At 44.2% G+C, this 19,490-nt stretch overlaps 1 protein-coding gene across 1 annotated transcript in view; it reads right to left on the reverse strand.

The window, feature by feature from the left end:
• Positions 1-19,490, reverse strand: part of CENPF (centromere protein F) — an 87,083-nt gene that overhangs the window by 40,971 nt on the left and 26,622 nt on the right. The window contains exons 6-10 of the mRNA XM_032771253.2: positions 17,951-18,242; positions 15,661-15,863; positions 11,382-11,507; positions 6,177-6,305; positions 2,405-2,527 (exon numbers count right to left, since the gene is read on the reverse strand). Coding sequence (XP_032627144.1) covers positions 2,405-2,527; positions 6,177-6,305; positions 11,382-11,507; positions 15,661-15,863; positions 17,951-18,242 — 873 coding nt within the window. The remainder of the gene's footprint in view (positions 1-2,404; positions 2,528-6,176; positions 6,306-11,381; positions 11,508-15,660; positions 15,864-17,950; positions 18,243-19,490) is intronic.

The raw sequence follows: 19,490 nt of genomic DNA on the forward strand, positions 1-19,490 counted from the left end.
ATGCCGGGGTTTGCCAGATTGTATCTGCCCGAGCCTGTATGGAGCGGATAAAGGGGAGCGCCGCCCTCGTTGGGGCCTCTGTCGAAAGAATGCTGACTACTGGGTCATCCACTTCAGGAACCTCCTCCATGGGTAAGTTTATGTTGAGAGCCACGTGGTGGAGGAGGTCCTGGTGAGACCTAAGGTCGATTGGGGGCGGTCCAGATGTTGCCGTCCCCGCCACTGCCTCATCCGGGGAAGAGGAGGAAGAGATCCCAGGGACCAAAGGGTCTTGGAGAGACTCCTGGTCGTGCGGGACGTCCTGGGGCTGCTCTTGCTGTTCCAAGCCCCGGGCAGGGAATCGCTCGGTCCCCGCTGGAGGGGGTCTGCTCACCGTGGACTCCGGTGCCTGATGTTCGGAGGGGACAGAGTGCGGCTGCGGATGGTGGCCACCTTGGCTCTGATGATAAGCCCACGGGGTCCAAAAGGGGCACTGATGAGGACCTTGCTGGTTGTCCGACTCTCCGTATGATGCCGTCTCGGCATGCAAGGAGATCGACGGCTGACGAGATGGCCATGGAGGGGCGGAGACCGTGTGATGCAGGTCTCTGCAGCCACTGGAACCCTCTCTATGCGGTGCCGGGGAGCGGCATCGGGAGTCCTAACGGTGCCAAGAGCGCGACCGGGACCTACGACCAGCGCGGTGCTGGGAGGTCGACTGGTGCCGAGAGTCGCTGTGCCGAGATCGGCTGCGGGAAGTACGGTGCCGCGAGTGGTGCCGAGATCTGGAGCGGTGCCGGTAATGCCTGGATGGTGACCGGGACCTCGAGCGGTACCGCAAGTACGACCGGTACCTTGATGGGGAACGGTACCGGGACTGTGAGCGGCCGCGGGACCGGGATCGATGGCGAGACCGTAAGCGTCTGTGGGACCTGGATGGGGTCCTGGATCGGGACCTGGAACAATGAAGTTCCATGGTGCCGGGCGAACAAGGTTGTAGAAGGGCCAGCTTGCCTATAGACTGGGGGACCCGCACCAGCGGTGCCGGGGGTCGAGGCAGCTCAGGCTCCGTTAGGGCGATCAGGTCTCGTGCTGTGGAGAACACCTCCGGAGTGGAGGGCACGATGAGCTCGACCGCGGCACGCGCCGGGGAGCTGGTAGGCACCGGACTTGACGGCTCTTCCGAGGCCGGAATCAACGGTGCGGCGGACATCGGTGCCGCGGCAGATGGTAGTGCCGGGCGGTCCGGTTTGGGTAAGCACTCTGACTGCGGTGTGGATATAGCAGCCACAGGAGGCTTGCGCTTCTTGCCCCGAGGCGAGAGCGAGCGGTGCTGGGCAGAAGCTGGTGCCGGAGATTGGTGACTTGGTGTCTTCGCGGAAGGCGTGTGTTGCGGTGCCGAGGAGGTGCTTGGTCCCGGTGCCGCAGACGGTGCCGAGGATGGAGGAGTTAGCGCTGCCTCCATCAGTAACTGTTTCAGGCGAACGTCCCGCTCCTTTTTAGTTCGGGGCTTGAACGCCTTACAGATCCGGCACTTGTCCGTAAGATGAGATTCGCCCAAGCACTTAAGGCAGGAGTCGTGCGGGTCGCCTGTGGGCATCGGCCTACGACAGGCTGCGCACGGTTTGAAGCCCGGTGATCCGGGCATGTGCCCGGTACCGGGGTAGGGGAAGGGGCTAACCCCCGATCCCTTCTAACTATCTACAAAAAATTACTAATAGAACAATAACTAACTACTAACTACTGTTAAAAGTTCAACTATATACAAAATTCAAGAGAAAACGAGTGAATTGCTAGGGAGGTGGAGAAACAGTTATACTGCGTTCCACAGTTCCAACGACCGACACGGGCGGTAAGAAGGAACTGTGGAGCGGCGGGCCGGCAGGAGTATATATCCGGCGCCATAGCGGCGCCACTCCAGGGGGCGCCCTGCCGGCCCACCGAGTGTTGCTAGGGTAAAAGTCTCCGACGAACATGCACGCGGCGCGCGCACACCTACTGGAATGGATATGAGCAATCACTCGAAGAAGAATATTTTATTTTTAGGACTAAACAAAGTCTCTTGAATCATATTACATAATTAGATTAGACAAAATTCCATATGAACTGTAACCCTATCTGTAGTATGCTGGTGCAAAATAATTTTTTTAACCCTCACCGTACAACCAATTTTGCGCATGGGGTCAGTCCACATGGAATCAATTGCAAAAACTGCAAGGTCGGGGCTTTATTCTGTATCACAGCTATAGGTCTTTTAAGATGGTCCCAAAAGATACAGCCGGAATAAGACAGTATCACAACTTCTGGTGGAAATACAGAGCTTGCAGAGTTCCCCTCGGAGTCAGTAAGGCATAAATGGCACCAGTTCCTACTGATTTCCAGTTTAAATGATTAATTATTCCACTTGGCCCTCTGATTTATTTACCTCAAAGTTTCTCCTCAAGTCATTTTCCTTTGACTGATTTGCTAGTAAAGCCTGTTCTGCTCTGCACAGCTTCTGTTTAAGCTCCCTGGAGTCGTTTTCCAAATGTTGTTTCACAGCTACTGCCTATGAAGAAAACACATCATATTTTATTTGTAGTCACATTTAATCTATTTTAAAAAATAAAAAATTCCTGATGTCCCTTTAAAAGATGAGCTCCAAAGATACCTTAGAAAACAAAGCAAGAAGAATAAGCTATGTTCTGCTTCCTCCTACAGAAAGAGAAGTTTGGAGTAACTGTTGACTTCTGTGTTATATAACTAAGAGTAGAATTTGGCCCTAAACCTTGAAACTCAGCATGATGGCTTTAAAAAAGTGCAATTAAAAATAGCTCAGATATCTGAAAAATCCATCTTCCTTTCACTGTGCAGTCCTGGATTCTAGATTCTGTATCATACCAAAAAACAGTACAGGTTAAGGTAACACAAATCTTTAACTCAAGACTGGGCAAGGTTATGAAAAATATTTTCAGGCACATAATTTAAGCAATAGTTATAGTACAGTCTGTTAATCATTGGGAATCCCAACCAGTGTTTTTTTTTAAGCTCAACCATAAGGGCAGCAGATTTAACACTTGCTCTCAATTTTTTTAAAGTAACATACTTTGTCAAAGCAAACACCTATTAAGTTTAGAACAATGTTTCCTAAACCTGGGATGCCACTTGTGTAGGGAAAGCCCTGGAGGGCCAAGCTGGTTTGTTTACCTGCCGCGTCCACAAGTCCAGCTGATCGCGGATCCCACAGGCCGTGGTTCGCTGCTCCAGGCCAATGGCCAGTGGGAGCTGCGATCGGCCGGACCTGTGGACACGACAGGTAAACAAGCTGGCCCGGCCCGCCGGGGCTTTCCCTACACAAGCGGCGTCCCAAGTTTGGGAAAACTGGTTTAGAAGATGCTTCCTCATTCCCACTCAGTCCTCAACTGCTCATTTGAGACGTAACATTTAGGTGTTGGACTGATGATCAGCTATCGCCAAATATGCAATTGAACAGCCAACAAGGGAAAGGATCAATACCAAACTAGACTTAATTCTGTACAATCCAAATACCAAAAGACTGACAAATTACTCTATCTTTTTCACTTACTATATATTCAAGGAATAGTTCACATGTTCTTAAAAACCATTATTTGTACACCTTATGGACCAACAAAGACTTTCAGCTTGCACCTCTATCTCCATAACTACATTCTTTGGGGGTAAGCGAAATTAGTGTAGTGCTATCCTCTATCTTAAGTTTATCACCTGACTTTATAACACTATCTAAGCCAGAAAGTTAACAAGATCATAACTGTAACACTACCAAATTCTAACGGGTTTTCAACCTTTTAAATCTGTTTTATATCTGTAATAATAGCTCTATAGTGCTCCAAATTAAAAAGGAAGTAAATTACCAACAAGAGAAAAAAAATGAGAATGAAATTGTGACAGTGTACCCCCATAAGGCTTTATGGGGTGGGGGTGCTCATAAATGTACGTATGATATAACTGGAATAGGGTTTTGCTACATGTAAAGGTTATGATTTACTGGTTATGTTTATCCTAGTTGTATGCAGGCACCATTTGTGTGTTCAGAGTTATGAACATTGGCTGTATAATTGCTTGATTTCTAAGTAGCCTTTTTGGTCACTTCTAGGGAAAGGAATGTGGAAATTAAGTGCTCAATCCAGAAGCTCTTAACAGACAAAAGAGCTTGGAAGACTCGAAACCACATAAGAAGTCTACCTGAGGACATTCAAGGTAGCATGTGGGTAATGACTGCTGCCTGCAGGTCCTGAGTCATGCATGGGCATGTGACTTGCCCATGTGATTCCAAATCTCCATTTTGTGACTGAATTCTGCACAGAGTGAGGAGGTAGTCTTCACCCAGAAGAGAAAGTCTATTTGAACCTCTGGGAGACCTCTCCATTTTGTCTTCAGCTGGCTAAAGAAGGAGCCTCTCCACCAACCCAGGATACTTAAAGGAAACTGAAACAAAGAACAGTAACTACAGGGGGTGTGAGTGATTGCTGGACCCAGGCTAAAAGGAGATTAGTCTGTAAAAGGGAGCATTCTGGAACTGGTGAGGATCTTATCTGTATTCAGTTTGATTAGACATAGATTTGCGCATTTTATTTTATTTTGCTTGGTGACTTACTTTGTTCTGTCTGTTACTACTTGGAACCACTTAAATCCTACTTTCTGTATTTAATAAAATCACTTTTTACTTATTAGTTAATTCAGAGTATGCATTAATACCTGGGGGAGCAAACAGCTGTGCATATCTCTCTATCAGTGTTATAGAGGGCGAACAATTTATGAGTTTACCCTGCATAAGCTTTATACAGGCTAAAACGGATTTATTTGGGTTTAGACCCCATTGGGAGTTGGGCATCTGAGTGCTAAAGACAAGCACAGTTCTGTGAGCTGTTTTCAGGTAAACCTGCAGCTTTGGGGCAGGTAATTCAGACTCTGAGTCTTTGTTGAAGTAGACAAGAGTGTCCGGCTCAGCAAGACAGGATGCTGAAGTCCTAAGTTGGCATGGAAAACAGGGATAGAAGTAGTCTTGGCACTTCGGTTGGCAGCTCCCAAGGGGGTTTCTGTGATCCAACCTGTCACGGAAATAATCTAGTTCCATTCTAGAAAAGAGTAAGCTTTTCTGGATAAAAACCTATAAACATGCAAGTTTCAGTATGAATCCAGTGTTTCAAGAGTAAACCTGGAAAGAAGAGTATGTGTAGAGAAAATACTAACCTGTAGAAAAGGTTTGATTAATGTGCTCACACAGCTAGGATGACACATAGCTATGGCGGATAGCTATCGTGGACAAATTTACAACCTCTGTATTAAGTCAATGTAGACCATGTGTATCATAAATAAAAAAGCAGTTTTCTATTAAAGAGTGTGTGTCGAGAAGAAGCAGTGCTCAAATCAGAACAAGGCTAAAGGGAACTGTTGCAGGGCATTACCCCCAAACTGCCTTTGGGCCCATCTGTTACCTCAGTCTACCTTCAATCTTGCATCAAACCAGCTATCACATGTGGCGATTTTACAGTAGTGCTCTCTTCCAGGTTGGTTTATTATCATAACACTCCAACATACCTTTACCAGTCTCAATTATTCCTTTCAGTTTATAATACCTCGTAAGTTTTTCCAGGTCTTGATCAAATCATGCCCATCCGTGTAGTCCAACCCCTTTCCCAGCTGGGACTCCTGCATCCTGCAGGTCCATCAATGGAAGCTTATCCCTGCACAGTTTCCAGTTCCTTGTAAATCTCTTCCCACAAAAGGCTTCTGCCTTGGAGTTCTGGAAAATTGTCACCTGTCCTCTTCAAAGGGTCTCTGCCTGGGCACTAATGAGACAGAGTCTCTCTCTGAACTTTTAGGGCGGAGGGGTGTGTCTCTCTCTTGAATGACCACAGGCTGCCTTTTTACCTGCCAACAGGCCTGGGTTAGATGCATGCTTCTGTCACATGACCCTTGTATTCATTCTCATCATAAAGGGAGATGGGCTAAACCTGACAAAAGGTGCAGCTGTGCCCCAGTCTTTTAAAGGACCAGCTCAACCTATGATAGGAACGTACCGCAGCTTGCTCTGACCTGTGATGTATTTAGTTGCCCTTAAATATTAGTCGTGTATAGATCTTCAAACACAAAAAAGAGGACAGTTAAATTTTACATAAAATAAAAACTCAGCATCACTACTTCCATTTGAATAGTTCAGATATTAAAAATCCTACTTTGTCAAGTTCTGCCCGTACAGCATTGTAGTCATTCTTGGCTTGTTGCAAGTCCTGGTTTAATTTGGCTTTTATCTGGTTGCACTGCTGATCCGCTGTCTGTAAGGAATGTTGCTGACGAAACAGTTCCTAGAAATTTAGAAGATGGGTGGGGGGTAGGGGAGAGAAGCATGCTCCTGTTACATGTTTCTAGTCAAGTTACTATAACTATTAGCATTGGAAAACGTGGGGGAGGGACTGTAAATAGTCCCTGTAAATAGTTATTAATTACACTAAAGCCCTCTCTAACAGAAGGAAAAAGAGTTTAAAAACCCTTCTTAAGTATAGCATAAATTCTGTTATAGCCACTAATGGTCCTGACTCAGTTTGGCCGATCAGAGTAGACTACTTAATCTGTTACATCAATACAATAGGATAAAAAAAAAAAAAAACACTAGCAAATAATGGAATGAAGCTTATATTGATTCAAAAGTAGATCTCCATATAGTAACACTGAGCATTACAACTAAGCAACCACACTAATCCTAAATAACTATGGTCCTTTGGGGAAAAAAATTCCCTTCTTTATGATTACATGTTTAACTTATTGCTTTAGCAATGTTTTTCATGAGGAAAATGCCTTAGTTATTTTGAATTTGATTTAATACAAGACTGGGCAACAACAAGTTTGGTAGAGGAGCATTCACTCCTCCCTCCTTGGGTCTGGGGGAGCAGAACTTCACTAATGCACATCTCCTAAGATCCTTAGGAATCCAGCCCATCTCCTGCAATCATTAGGAGATGCAAAGTAGATATCCATCCAGGTATAATTATTTTTGGAGGCTTCTTCCCAACCCCACAGTCCTTACAGTTGGGGCTCTCCATGAATTTGAGAGTGGATTTATGGGCTATGAGGGGCATGGAATTTTTAGTAGGAGGTGTTGGGGTTGGTAAGGAAAAGAGAGGGCTAAGTGGGGGAGCAGAAATCAGAGGAAGATAGGAGAGGGAAAGCACTAGTGGCTTCTCCTGGCAATAAACCTCTCTGCCAAACTTCTCTTGGCAGCTGCTGCAGGACTCCCCTCTAACAAATCATAGCAGGTTTGTCAGCTGGAGAAGGTAGTGAAGTGCTAGTGCTTCCCCTCTGCTTTCTCCTAAGCACGCTGCTATCCTCCAGCAAGACACCTGCTCCATCCCATGTCCTCAAGTACCCCCACAGCCTGTTCCCACTCTCATTGCCAGCCAGAGACCCATCCTATGAAGTCCCCAACCCTCTTGGATCCCAGTGATCCATTTCCCCAAATCTTTGTGTCTCCCCACCTTATTATACCCAGCCTCTCTGCCCTCGTACCCTTTCCAAAGACCCACTCCTACCCTGGGTTGGCCTGCCAAGAGCAGAAAAATGCAGGTGGGGAGGGTCAAACTCAAGAAGAAGTGAGCAAATTACTAGCACAATGTTCAAACATTTTTCTGATTTTTTTTTTAATCATCTAACTGTAAATTAGAGGTGAACAAATTGGTAGCCTGCCTGCCCAGCCTGCCTTGAAGAAATACGGATTCACTTCCTCTTACCAAGTTATAACCACCAGACTACTATTATCAACAGCTAGGGAACATGGCTTTAGCCAATTTAATTCATGGTAGACCAATAAATTGTTTCAATAACAAAAGCAGATGCATCCAGCTACCAAGCTAAAATAAAAGAAAAAATCCAAATAAAAGTAGCAAGGGAGAGACTGACAAAAGAGAAAAAATGAAAGGGGGAAGGTCGGAGTGGAGACATTTAAAATATTTTCTCTCTAACTTTCTCTCAATGTGCATATGAGCTACTACAATTTGCTCCTTAGTAGCAAAAGTAGAATATCATGTTACAAAAACAGTTATTTATCTTACACTAACTCGTTTCTTTTGAGATGTTTTGTCTACATAGATCCAGCTCTAGGTGTGCATGTGACCCCTGTGCATGAGATTGGGTTCTTTGGTTGACAGTGTGCAGGTGTAGCATCAGTAGGTATCTTAATATGCACACACACACACACACCCCCCACCACACACACCTGTGTGCAGAGCAGGGTCAGCCACTTCTCAGTTTCTTTGCCAATACACAATCCCAAAACTAATGGATTTCACAACAGTGGAGAAAGAGGACTGGTCGTGGGTTTCATGTAGGCAGAACAGCCTGAAGAAACAAAATTACTGTAAGGTAAGTAATTGGGCTTTTGTTTCCCAGTATCCGTTAACATGGATCTCATTTTAGGTGACTAGCAGTTATCTCCCTATAGAGGAGGATGTCAAGAGTCCAATTTACATAAAAAGACTGCAGAGCTGCCCTGACAAACTGGGCATCAGATCCAGTAGTTGCAACTACCGAGTAGTGCTGAATAAAAATATGCAAAGAGCTCCAAGTGGCTCCCTAGCAAATTTCTGACAGACAAACATTCCTCAAGCCTGCCCGTGTCACTTGGGGCCTAGTATAGTTTGCTTTAATATGAGAAGGTGGAGCTAATTTATTTAGTTCATAGAAGATCTTTACGCAGTGAAATATCCCTTTCAAGAGTCTCTGGGTTGAAATAACGAGCCCTGTACACGTGTCCCAAATATTATAAAAAAAATTCTAGGCCAGTTATGGAAAGGCTTTGTCCTATGGAGGTGGTAGAAAAGTTCCCCAAAGACACCACTCATATGAAGTTTTGCCTCTCCAGGAGTCAAATGAAGTTTTGGGGAAAAACACTCAAGGTGTATACCGGGGTAGGCAACCTATGGCATAGGTGCCGAAGGCGGCACGCAAGCTGATTTTCAGCGGCACTCACACTGCGCGGTCCTGGCCACCAGTCTGGGGGTCCCTGCATTTTAATTTAATTTTAAATGAAGCTTCTTAAACATTTTATAAACTTTATTTACTTTATATACAAAAATAGTTTAATTATATATTATAGAAAGAGACCTTCTAAAAATGTTAAAATGTATTACCGGCACGTGAAACCTTAAATCAGAGTAAATAAATGAAGCCTCGGCACACCACTTCTGAAAGATTGCCAACCCCTGGTGTATACATTGATGCAAACAAAAGCCTGAGGCCACTCTGAATAAGAACACAGGACGAGATCAAAGAAGAGTCATCTTGTCTTTGTGAAATATAGTAAAAGAGGTCCTGCCATCAACACCTAAATCTAGCTTATCCTTTGCGCAGAGATAACAGCCACTGAAAATCCTGTCTTGATAGAGAGGTGATAAAGGCTCTAACAGGGACAGGTGGGAGATCATTAAGTCCATGAATACAACACTTTAGTACCAGGAAGGTCCCTAACTTGGGGAAGTTTAGTTGTTATGGCCAAGACGTTGAACAGATTGTCAGTTGGCTCCTTGAGCACCACAATCTCCAGCCCCAAGTTGGAGGCGACTCTTATAAGCAGCTCCTGGTGGACACGGAAATTATTGGGTGGCAAAAGGTTGGGAGGTCCAGCCACTACCTTGTCGGAGAAGGAGGCAGCCATGGGTGGTGCAGCTGGTTCATCCTCAACCACCAGTGCTGACTGCACAGGGGCCACCAGCGTCTTGGTGCTAAGGTCTGGTTCTGATTCCGGTGGTGCCGCATCCAAGACCGGGCTCTCAGAAACTACCACAGGTCCCTGGAGAGAATGTGAGCATGGCATGGGAGGGTACTCCCAAAGGGTCCAATACAGACACTGGGGTGGCCATTGGGTAGATGGCCAAGGACACGATGGCGGGCTTGCTGAGGGCTCCGGCCCGTAAAACCAGTGCTGATGATGCCTCTGGTGTGGGGAGAGTTCACTTGCAGACCACATGGAAGATTTCTCCCTAGGAGACTAGGGTGGAGCTGAGGTGGCCTCGTGCTGGTAGCCATGGCTTGTTGGGGATCACCATTGCATCAGGGAGTGGCACCATGGGGAAGATGACTGGTGTCTCAGAGATGGAGATATGCTTCGCGATACTGAGGACTAGTGCCAGGAAGGTAGAGACCAGAGAAGTGGCAAGCAATGATGTCGTGATGGGGAGCGTTGCCCTGGGGAGCCATGGGTGCCATGTCAGAGGCCCACAAGGTGGCCTCATCACAGGTTTCTTTTTAGAGAGAACTAACTGTCTTCGAGGGGTCTGCCAAAGATAGGCCTAGGCCCGAGGCATGGGTGGCACAGGGAGAGACATCAAGTCTCTTGCTGCTCGGAATGCCTCCAACGTTGAAGGTGCCAGGAAATGTTTTGGGCTCCGACAGCTCCCAAGAGTAGGTGGTGGTTCCCAATTTGGGCTCAGTGCCCCAAGTGATGTGGCCGCTGCCAGTTGTGGCTCTGGGGAAATCGAGCAGCCCTGTGCACATCTCATCTTGTGTGTGGGCTCCCGGGTAGCTGTGTGTGGTGCCAGAGAACGTCATCGTTCCTACTGTGACTTCTTATGCCTCTTCTTAGGCATGGGAGAAGGGGAGCGGCACCGGGACCATCCCAGTGTCGGAGAGGCACTCCGCACCAATGCTGGGGTACTCGATGCAGAGTTGGAGTGGCATGATTCTGACGTGGGGCACAGGGCAGCTTCCATCAACAGGGAATTTAATCGGATATCCCTGTCTTTAACAGTGCGAGGTCTGAAGTTTTTGCAGCTCCTGCACTTCTCTTTAGTATGTGCCTCTCTGAGATACTTAAGGCAGCTTCTGTGCATGTCGCTAATAGGCATAGGTTTGCTTGACCCAGCAACGGCTTAAACCCCAGGGACTGGCGCATACGCTGTCCTTGGGGCTATGTTCCTAATGGGACTCTGCTCCAAATGCTAACTACTACTAACTATAATACTAACACTACAGTAACTATGTACAAGAAAAACTCAGAGAGTCAAGTTTAGAGAAACCACTATCGGACTTGTGCAAAGAAGGAGCATTCCCAACAACTGTCTCTGGTGGAAAGAAGGAACTGAGATGGCGTGGGGCCATCAGTGCCCAATGTACCGGCGCATAAGCACAGGGCTCCAAAGATTGCCAGAGTCGACTCTAGGGATACCACTAAGGGGGAAATTTCTGACAGCCATGCATGTGGGCATGCACACAAACATGGAACTGACATGAGCAATCACTCAAAGAAGAAGAATCCAATTTTGTGCGCCTGAGGCACATATGCACCTAGAGTGGGATCTACACGGACAAATACTCAATGAACAACTTGTTCACTCTGGTAATAGCAGTCTGGAGGCAACTTTAAACTTGTGAAAAAATGGGTCTTGCCTTACCTTTTGGTATTCTTTTTCCTTTTCTTTTACTTTCTTTTCTAATGAGCAACGAGCACTTTCAGCATTTTGTCTTTGACAATTCAGTTCTTCTGACAGTTTTTTCATCTTTTGCTCCACCATTTCATACTACAATAATTTAATCATAAATCACAGTGATGTAAACGGGAATATTTATTATCTGTACTACAATAGCAATCCCGCCCCCACAATCAGGATTGAAATCTCACTTTAGTAGCCACTGTAATAAAAGAAAAACAAGAAACACATACATATGATGAAGTCATGGTCTCTGTCCCAAAACTGCTTACAGTCTTCCATGATGCAGTGGACACCCACACAGTATCCAATACCAAACTGATAACAGATTACACTTGGCTATAGTACAAGTGTGTGCTAAGTTTCAATAAGTGAGCAGCAAAAACTAAAAAACTAAAAGTGTTTAGGCACAGGAGATAAATTCAATGCAACTTTCAATTTACAGTGAATCAGCACATTGATTCAACAGAAAAAAAACCTGAACTATTTTAGTCCAGCAACTATTTTGAACAGAACAATTTTCATTGTTTAAAGTAGGCTAGACTGAAATTTTAAACTGAAAATCAATATGCTAGGAGAATTTCCTCTAGAGAGGATTTCTAGAGGAAATTCTCCTATTAGAAGTGCTTCAGTTTTGTCTGTCATTTTATTAAACTAATATATTGCTTGTAATTTTGGTGGTTTATAAAGAACCAGAGTACGCTGAAAACCTATTTAATAAATTCCCAATGTAATTTCTGTTGTGAAAACTGTCTGCTGATATAAGTCTGAAAGTTTCCCAAAGTACATTTTCTCAGTACACAATGCTACGTCTGTAATGCTGCTGCTCCTTTGCCTCTTACAGTTTCATTGTGTTCACAGCATGTTAGGGAGATTTACAACCAATTTACCAGAAAGCTGTCGTAGCAGAGTAAATGTTTTTCTCTCTACAGAACACATTTTTCTTTTCTGAAATCTTTTCTTTAAGGCAGGTAACTATTCCTAAAGGTAACAAAAAAGTGAACAGCTGATAAGATTTAAATCATCTTCATGGCTGGATGCTTTTAAAACAGAAAACAAACAACCTATCCAAACCCCCCCTGCTTCTCAGCCCCGGAACCCCTGCCCCATTCAACCACCCCTTCTCCCTGACTGCCCCCGGAACCCCTGGCCTGACTGCCTAACAGACTCCCCATCCAACCCCCTCTCTCCTTCCTGATTGCCTCCCCCGGGACCTATGCCCCCATTCAATCCTCTTGTTCCCTGCCCTCTGACCATCCCGACCCCTGTGGACATCCCTGCCCCCTCACCACCCCAAACTCCCTTGCTTTCTATCCAAATCCCCCCGCCCCACCCCCCCGTTCCCTGCCCCCTTACCACGCTGCCTGGAGCGCGGGTGCCTGGCAGTGCTACCAGCCATGCCGCCAAGAGCACTGGGTCAGGCCGGGCTCTGCAGCTGCGCTGCCAGGCAAGAGCTTGCAGCCCCGCTGCCCAGAGCATTGCGCCAGTGGCGCAGTGAGCTGAAGCTGTGGGGAAGGGAAACAGCAGGGAAGAAGCTGGGGACTAGCCTCTCTGACCAGGAGCTCAGGAGCTGGGCAGGAGGGTCCCCCGTGGGCCGGATGTGGTCCACAGGCCATAGTTTGCCCACCTCTGCCTTAAGAGAACAGGGATTATTACACACCTTTTCCAATCACAGAATCTTATCTGAAGGGTTCAGTGATAGCGTAATCTGTCATAAGCATGTGATTAGATTCCTTAGGTAGCTGTTTTACATATTTCACACAGAAATATATCACTGATGATGCCTGAGCTCTGGTAGAATAAATGCCGAACGAAGCAGGAAAATTCATATTAACCACTTATTAAACAGGCCCTCGCACAGTTGTATAAGCACCTAACTGGATGAAAATATAAAAGATTTCATCCTTTGCAAATTAACATGCCAAAGCACGTCTGACATTCAACATATGGAGCATAGCATCACCCTTAGAAGCAGGTGGTTCAAAGAAAAATATAGGAAGATGAATCCGCTGGTTTAGATTTAAGTCTGTGAGAACTGTCAGTAGGAACACAGAATATGTCCTAAAGACACTTTGTCCGGACAAAAGACAGCATAAGCTGGGTCTGCATAAAAGCTTAGATTTCTCCTCCCTTCTCTTTGAGGAAATCTTAGTTTGTGATCATCTCTGGACTATTCCATACCCTGTATATTTTTCACAGAAAGCTTCTTGTCCAACATGCCAGATTTTGAAACAGGATCTTTCTGATGAGGCCCAGGAAGTTAGGGACCCAGTACTAGCACTCTAAGGAGCAGAGAAGGCATTTACAGGACTGTTATAAGACCCAGGGCCTGAAGCTAGTCTCATTGCTTTACTCATTAAGTAAATCTGGAGCAGGGCTTCTCTAGATTTGCAGGTCCTGTAAATGAAGAACTTGCAAATATTACATTTTTCAGGGATATTCCCCCAAACAAAATAAATATTTTAAATGCCAAACATTAAAGGGTATAGTGCCCTTGTTTGATGGGCAGTATGTAAATCCAGGGGACTTAGAAGAAGGCATCCTAGTACCAGAAAGAAATAGCTATTCTGGTTAAAAAATGAAACCTATTCCTAAGAAAAATCATAATGCCAATGGGCTACAACTAACTATCCCTATCTATGCTATGCATAAATTTGAAAAGAGCCAGCTGTTTTGTTAGCACTGTTCACTGCCCATGTTCATCTCGAAGCCAGGAGGCATGAGAGGAACTGAGCGGTGGCTGGCCTGCTCCACCCTTTTATGCCATCGGTGCAGGACATGAGGATGCTCCGGGTGCATGAGACTGAATATGGGTGAGTGGGGTGCATTGCACACCGTCAGCAAACTGTACATATGGACAATCATTCGAAGGGAAAAAAGTTACAGAGGGATAGCAGTGGTCTGTTCACTAAACCAATAATACACTGGCTTTTACAAATTATCCCAGAGCTAGTACAAAAAGCTCTTGATCAAAACACCAGTTCAATATAGACACCTAATGTGAAGGACTTGAAAACAGCACATTTTCCAGGAAGAAAGATTAGAGGCTAGAGTCACTGAAGAGGCAGAGTTGAGATTGTTTGAGAGCCTTAATTATACATTTCCAAATTTTAAAATGTTGGGTTGCGTGTTATGTTTAACTTAACTTTGAATTTCCTGTATTTTTAATACTTGTTATTTTTAATTACTACAAATTTATTGTAGTAATTAAATTTATTTTCATCCTTAACTCGGGTTTACAGAAATATTTAGCCTGGGATAGTTTAGAATCCAAGTAATTCTCCCCTGAATTTATGATAGTTTAGGTTGAAAATGTTAAACTATATGACAGTGTCCCTTTAAGGTCACAATTGGCCACCAGGTGTCATTCTTGCTCTATGCAACCTTATTGGCAGGGCCTCACAGTACATTTTGTTCAATTTCACGGTCATAGAATTTTAAATATCATACATTTCTTGATTTCAGCTATTTAAATCTGAAGTTTCATGGTGTTGTAATTGTAGGGGTCCTGATCCAAAAAGGAGTTGGGGGGGTAAAGAAGTGTCGCAAGGTTATTGTGGAGCAGGTTGTAGTGCTGCTACCCTTTCCACTGTGCTGCTGATGGTGGTGGCACTGCCAAAAGAGCTGGATGGCTGGAGAGTGGCAGCTGCTGGCCGGGAGCCCAGCTCTGAAGGCAGAGCTACCACCAGCAGCAGCACAGAAAGATGTCATGGTATGGTATTGCAACCCTTCTGCGCGGCTGGGTATTGCCACCCTTACTTCTGTTGGGTGCCCGGACAACAGTCACCGCTCTCCAGTCGCCCAGCTCTGAAGGCAGTGCAGAAGGACCCCTAATTTGAGAAATGCTGGTCTCCCCCGTGAAATCTGTATAGAATATGGTAAAAGTACAAATAAGACCAGATTTCACAGTTTGTGATGTGTTTTTTATGGCTGTGAATTTGGTAGGGCCCTATTTATTGGAGAAGATGTTCCAGATCTCCAGTGAATAATGCCCAAAGGCATGAGGCTGCAAGATGCTACATACCTGCTAAGAAGTGCTTGGAACCTTGCAGAAAATGACAAGCTAATTAAGAACTTTAGGCTGTCCAACATAATACATACTTTCAATTCATTATCCTCAGGATGTTCTAAGAAACATTATTCAAGTATCTTGCATCCTGTAAATATGACTGAATGTTTGACACACACTACTGCCAACAATAATTATAAAAGCAGCCAGAAGAGGCCTGATGCAACATAGTACCTGGGCAGCAGTTTGATCACGTTGTGCTGTCATTCTATTCAATTCATCTCTAATTTTGTGCAAAACAGAATCTTTTTCTGTGAATTCCAGTTTTGTTTTCTCCAGCTGGAGTTGAGTTTCTTGAAGTTTGTTCATATGGAATTTCTTTTCTTTTTCTTGATCTTGTAGGTGATGCTCTAGTTCTTGAACTCTGGAGTGTAATTCTTAATTTAAAAGAAAAATGATTAATATGATGCCATCTACTTAAAAAGGTACTTACTCTACTAGTACTTTAAAGCAGCCTACACATTCTAATGAGACACATTCTGTGCACTTCATAACACTTCAGGCAGCTATCACATGCAAATAAAAAATGAAAACTATTTAAAAACTGCTTATCGGGTTAAATTTATAGCAATATAAACAAATTGAAATCTATTATCAAATTAGGAAAATTGAAAGGCCTTTAAAAGTCTAGTTGGCACAATTTATGTTTATTTTTTGAGCTTGGATAATGACTGTAGATCAGTTTCACTTTGTTTTTTACTAGCTTCATTTTCTGATTCTTATGCACAATATTGCAGTGTTTTGGCCACCAATTTTGCAGAGGCTCTCTGTTTTTACCTCCGCTGGAATTTTCTAAACAGTTACTGAAACATTTCTATTTGGTCTTAGGTTTTGGAAAAGTTGCTTCTTAAGAAAAGCTATTACAAACCTATTTTGGGGGCCAAATTTAAGTAAATAGTGTTAATTTATCTTATTCAATACATGTCTCACTTTTTGGAACGGCCCTTTAGTAAATACAATCTATGGGCCTTCAGTAAATGTGATCTTTTTCACATCACTAAAACACTGCGCATCTACAAATAAAAACCGCTTTTGTCATGATACATGTGTGTTTGGGGAAGGTCAGAATCGTTTCCACACACTTCAATGGAATTTTATACATGAAGAATACTAGTCAGCAATTTCAGATTATTAGCATGTGAAATAAATGATCTGATCATTCTTTCATGAGGACCTATTCCACTGATACTCTAGCTGCAAACAAACAGATGGCAGCCAATAGCAGTCGAGAACTTTCCCTTTTTTTTGGTCAATGATCCTTCTCCCTGCCCCACCCTCCCCCAAAAAAGCCTTCATTCTTCCAAAGCTGAAACTTCAGCTTAAGTCTGCAATGAACTTTATGATGTGACCATGCATATAAATTAAACCTTGAATGAAAACACTACGCATTTGAACTAACCGTAAGCAAAGGGTGAGTGTCTGAATTGATAAAACAACTCTGCAGAACAGCGTTACCATTTAAAAAATTATCTTTTCTGAAGACCACTTGTCAATAATTTTGGCTTAATTGGATTAAAGTAGAAATCTAAGAAAGGAGACCCATCCACTCACTCAAAAAATGGAGGATACAGACTCTGTTCCAAACACTTGCAACAATGTAACAAAATTAACTGACAGAAAATCTGAAGACCAAAGATAGAATAACAGAGCACAAAACATGAAATGGCCCTAAATCACTTGTCACCTTATATGCTGAAGATAAAGTTCATCCTATAGTGTTTATTAAATGTTTACAAAGACTTCCAAGTGGATATCCTGCACAGCCGCACTGAGACTATGGCTACACTACAGTTTAAGCGGGCTGAATTAGCCACCCACCTGAGCGACATAACTTACACAGACTTAAGTGCCAGTGTGGACAGCACTATGTCAGCAGGAGTTCTTCTCCCGTCGACATATCAACCACCACTTGTGGGGGCCTGAAGTAATTAAGCCAACGGGAGACCTCTATCCCATCGGCTTAGAGTGGCTACACTACAGAGCTTACAGCAGCACAGCTGCACCGTTGCAGTTGTAAGCTCTCTAATATAGCCAGAGCTGGGGTAGAAAGAAAGAGAGAAAAAGATTCTCAATTGAAGAAGTTCCAGATGGTTATTCTACTGTGGTTTTAGTTCAACCAGGCAAGGATCTCCATGAAAAAATGACTTCTTGATAGAGCAGATTACTCTACAGAATCTTCCAAAGAATTACATTCAAAACACAATAAAACAAGTCAATTTCTTAACTCAGTTAATTTTTTCACACTGGAAGAATTTTATTAATTATTTTATTGATTTATAAACATTTAAATAGTGTTTTTTACCCAGAGATCTCAAAAAGCCTCACAAGTTGAGTATGTATTTTACCCCCATTTTCTATATAAAGTCTTCAGTGAAATCCTTAAACACAGAGGGTTTTTATTATCTTTAAAAAAAGACCTTATTTATAAAATAGATTTAAAGTCATAACTACACTTGCAAGATACCTTGGTTCTGTGTTTTTAATTGCTCAATGACAGAAGAATTACCAAAATTGTCAGAGAAACTGTTGTTGAAATCTGTCTTCTTTGATCTTAAGCCACTGTGGCTAGGAGTTGCTTCTTGTTCCCATGGAAAATGGGATGAAGTAAAACCTCTCTTTAAAGGGGTTTCTTGATTGCTGGATGAAGGACAGCTTGATGTCTGTTCTTGTTGCCACGAGAACACTGTTGAAGAAGCCTGATGCCGAGCAATCTCTCTGTGACTCTTAGTACTTTGAGGATGAGAATGATTTATTTTCTATTTAAAAAAAAAGAGAGGAAAAAAAAGCATATCTACCTTACACAGCTCTATATCTGACAATTTATAAGAGAATTAATTCACTACTGTATGGTGGAAATAAGGTAGGGCAATAGGTCAAGCTGTCAGTGACAATTTTTGTTAACAGAGTCAGCGACACATATCATCCATCAGCGCAAAGGACTATACAATTCACATCAGCCTGCTTTTACACCCTCAACAGTCAACTGACTGGAATACTTTGCCAAGTAACATCACAGGCAACTGAACAGGGTTCAGTTCAAATATATCTAGCTGGCCAGCATCTCAATGACAAGAAGTTTGACTTCTGGTTCCTTATATTTAGTATATCAAGTTTGTTTTGTTTTTTAAGAGAGGCATTCTATCAGTTAACACTGAGGTACCTTCCCTCCACATTCCTCATGATCAGATCAGTTTTGTAAAGCTAGCTGTTGACATGTACAACATTCATTTATGTACTTAGTTCTACACTTACTGAAAATTAGATCTGATACTTATTTGTGTTCTGTGGACAAATATAGCTCCATTTTAGACTAAGGGCTTGTAGCGGGGTGGTTGCCCTGCTCCTGCCTTAAAGGTCTTAGAACGGGGGGCGGGAGGGACACGCTGCGATTGGGGAAGCAGCCTCAGCTGGGGCCATGCCCCAAACAGAACATAGTTGGCCCTTATAAAAGGGCTGTGAGCTAAGGGCTTTGAGACTATCTCTCTGCCTTTAGACAGAGAAGGGCCTGGTTGCTGGGGAGTGTACCTAAAGTGAAGCAGGGCTGGGGGAAGCCAAGAGGAGCTGGGGAGCTCCGGTCTAGAAACCCCCCAGGCTCCCGGCCTAGTGCAAGGCCAAAAGGTACTGGGGTTGCAGAGGGCAGCCCATGGGTAGACAGAGGCAGCAGGCCCAAACCCTCCTTGCCATTGATGAGTGGCAATCATACTGCAGTCTGCCGCAGTGAATGGGGACTAGATGGGGACTGGCAGTAGACAAGACTGAAGTAAGATGGGGATAAGAGTTCTCTGGGGAGGGGAGACCAACCAAGACTGTGGGGTACTGTAACAGGCAGAACTCCAGTGGAAAAGGGCACCGGGGTCCGGGAGGCATATAGGGGCCTGAGAAGGCGAGACAGGGGCCTGCAGAGAGCGCTCCAAGGCTGTGAAAGAGCCAATTTCCAGGACAACAGCAGGAGGCATCACAGCGATGAATCTTGACCTGTTACAGGACTCTATTAACTCCAAATG

The sequence above is a fragment of the Chelonoidis abingdonii genome, chromosome 3 (assembly GCF_003597395.2).
Source record: "Chelonoidis abingdonii isolate Lonesome George chromosome 3, CheloAbing_2.0, whole genome shotgun sequence".
NCBI classification, from domain to species: domain Eukaryota; kingdom Metazoa; phylum Chordata; order Testudines; family Testudinidae; genus Chelonoidis; species Chelonoidis abingdonii.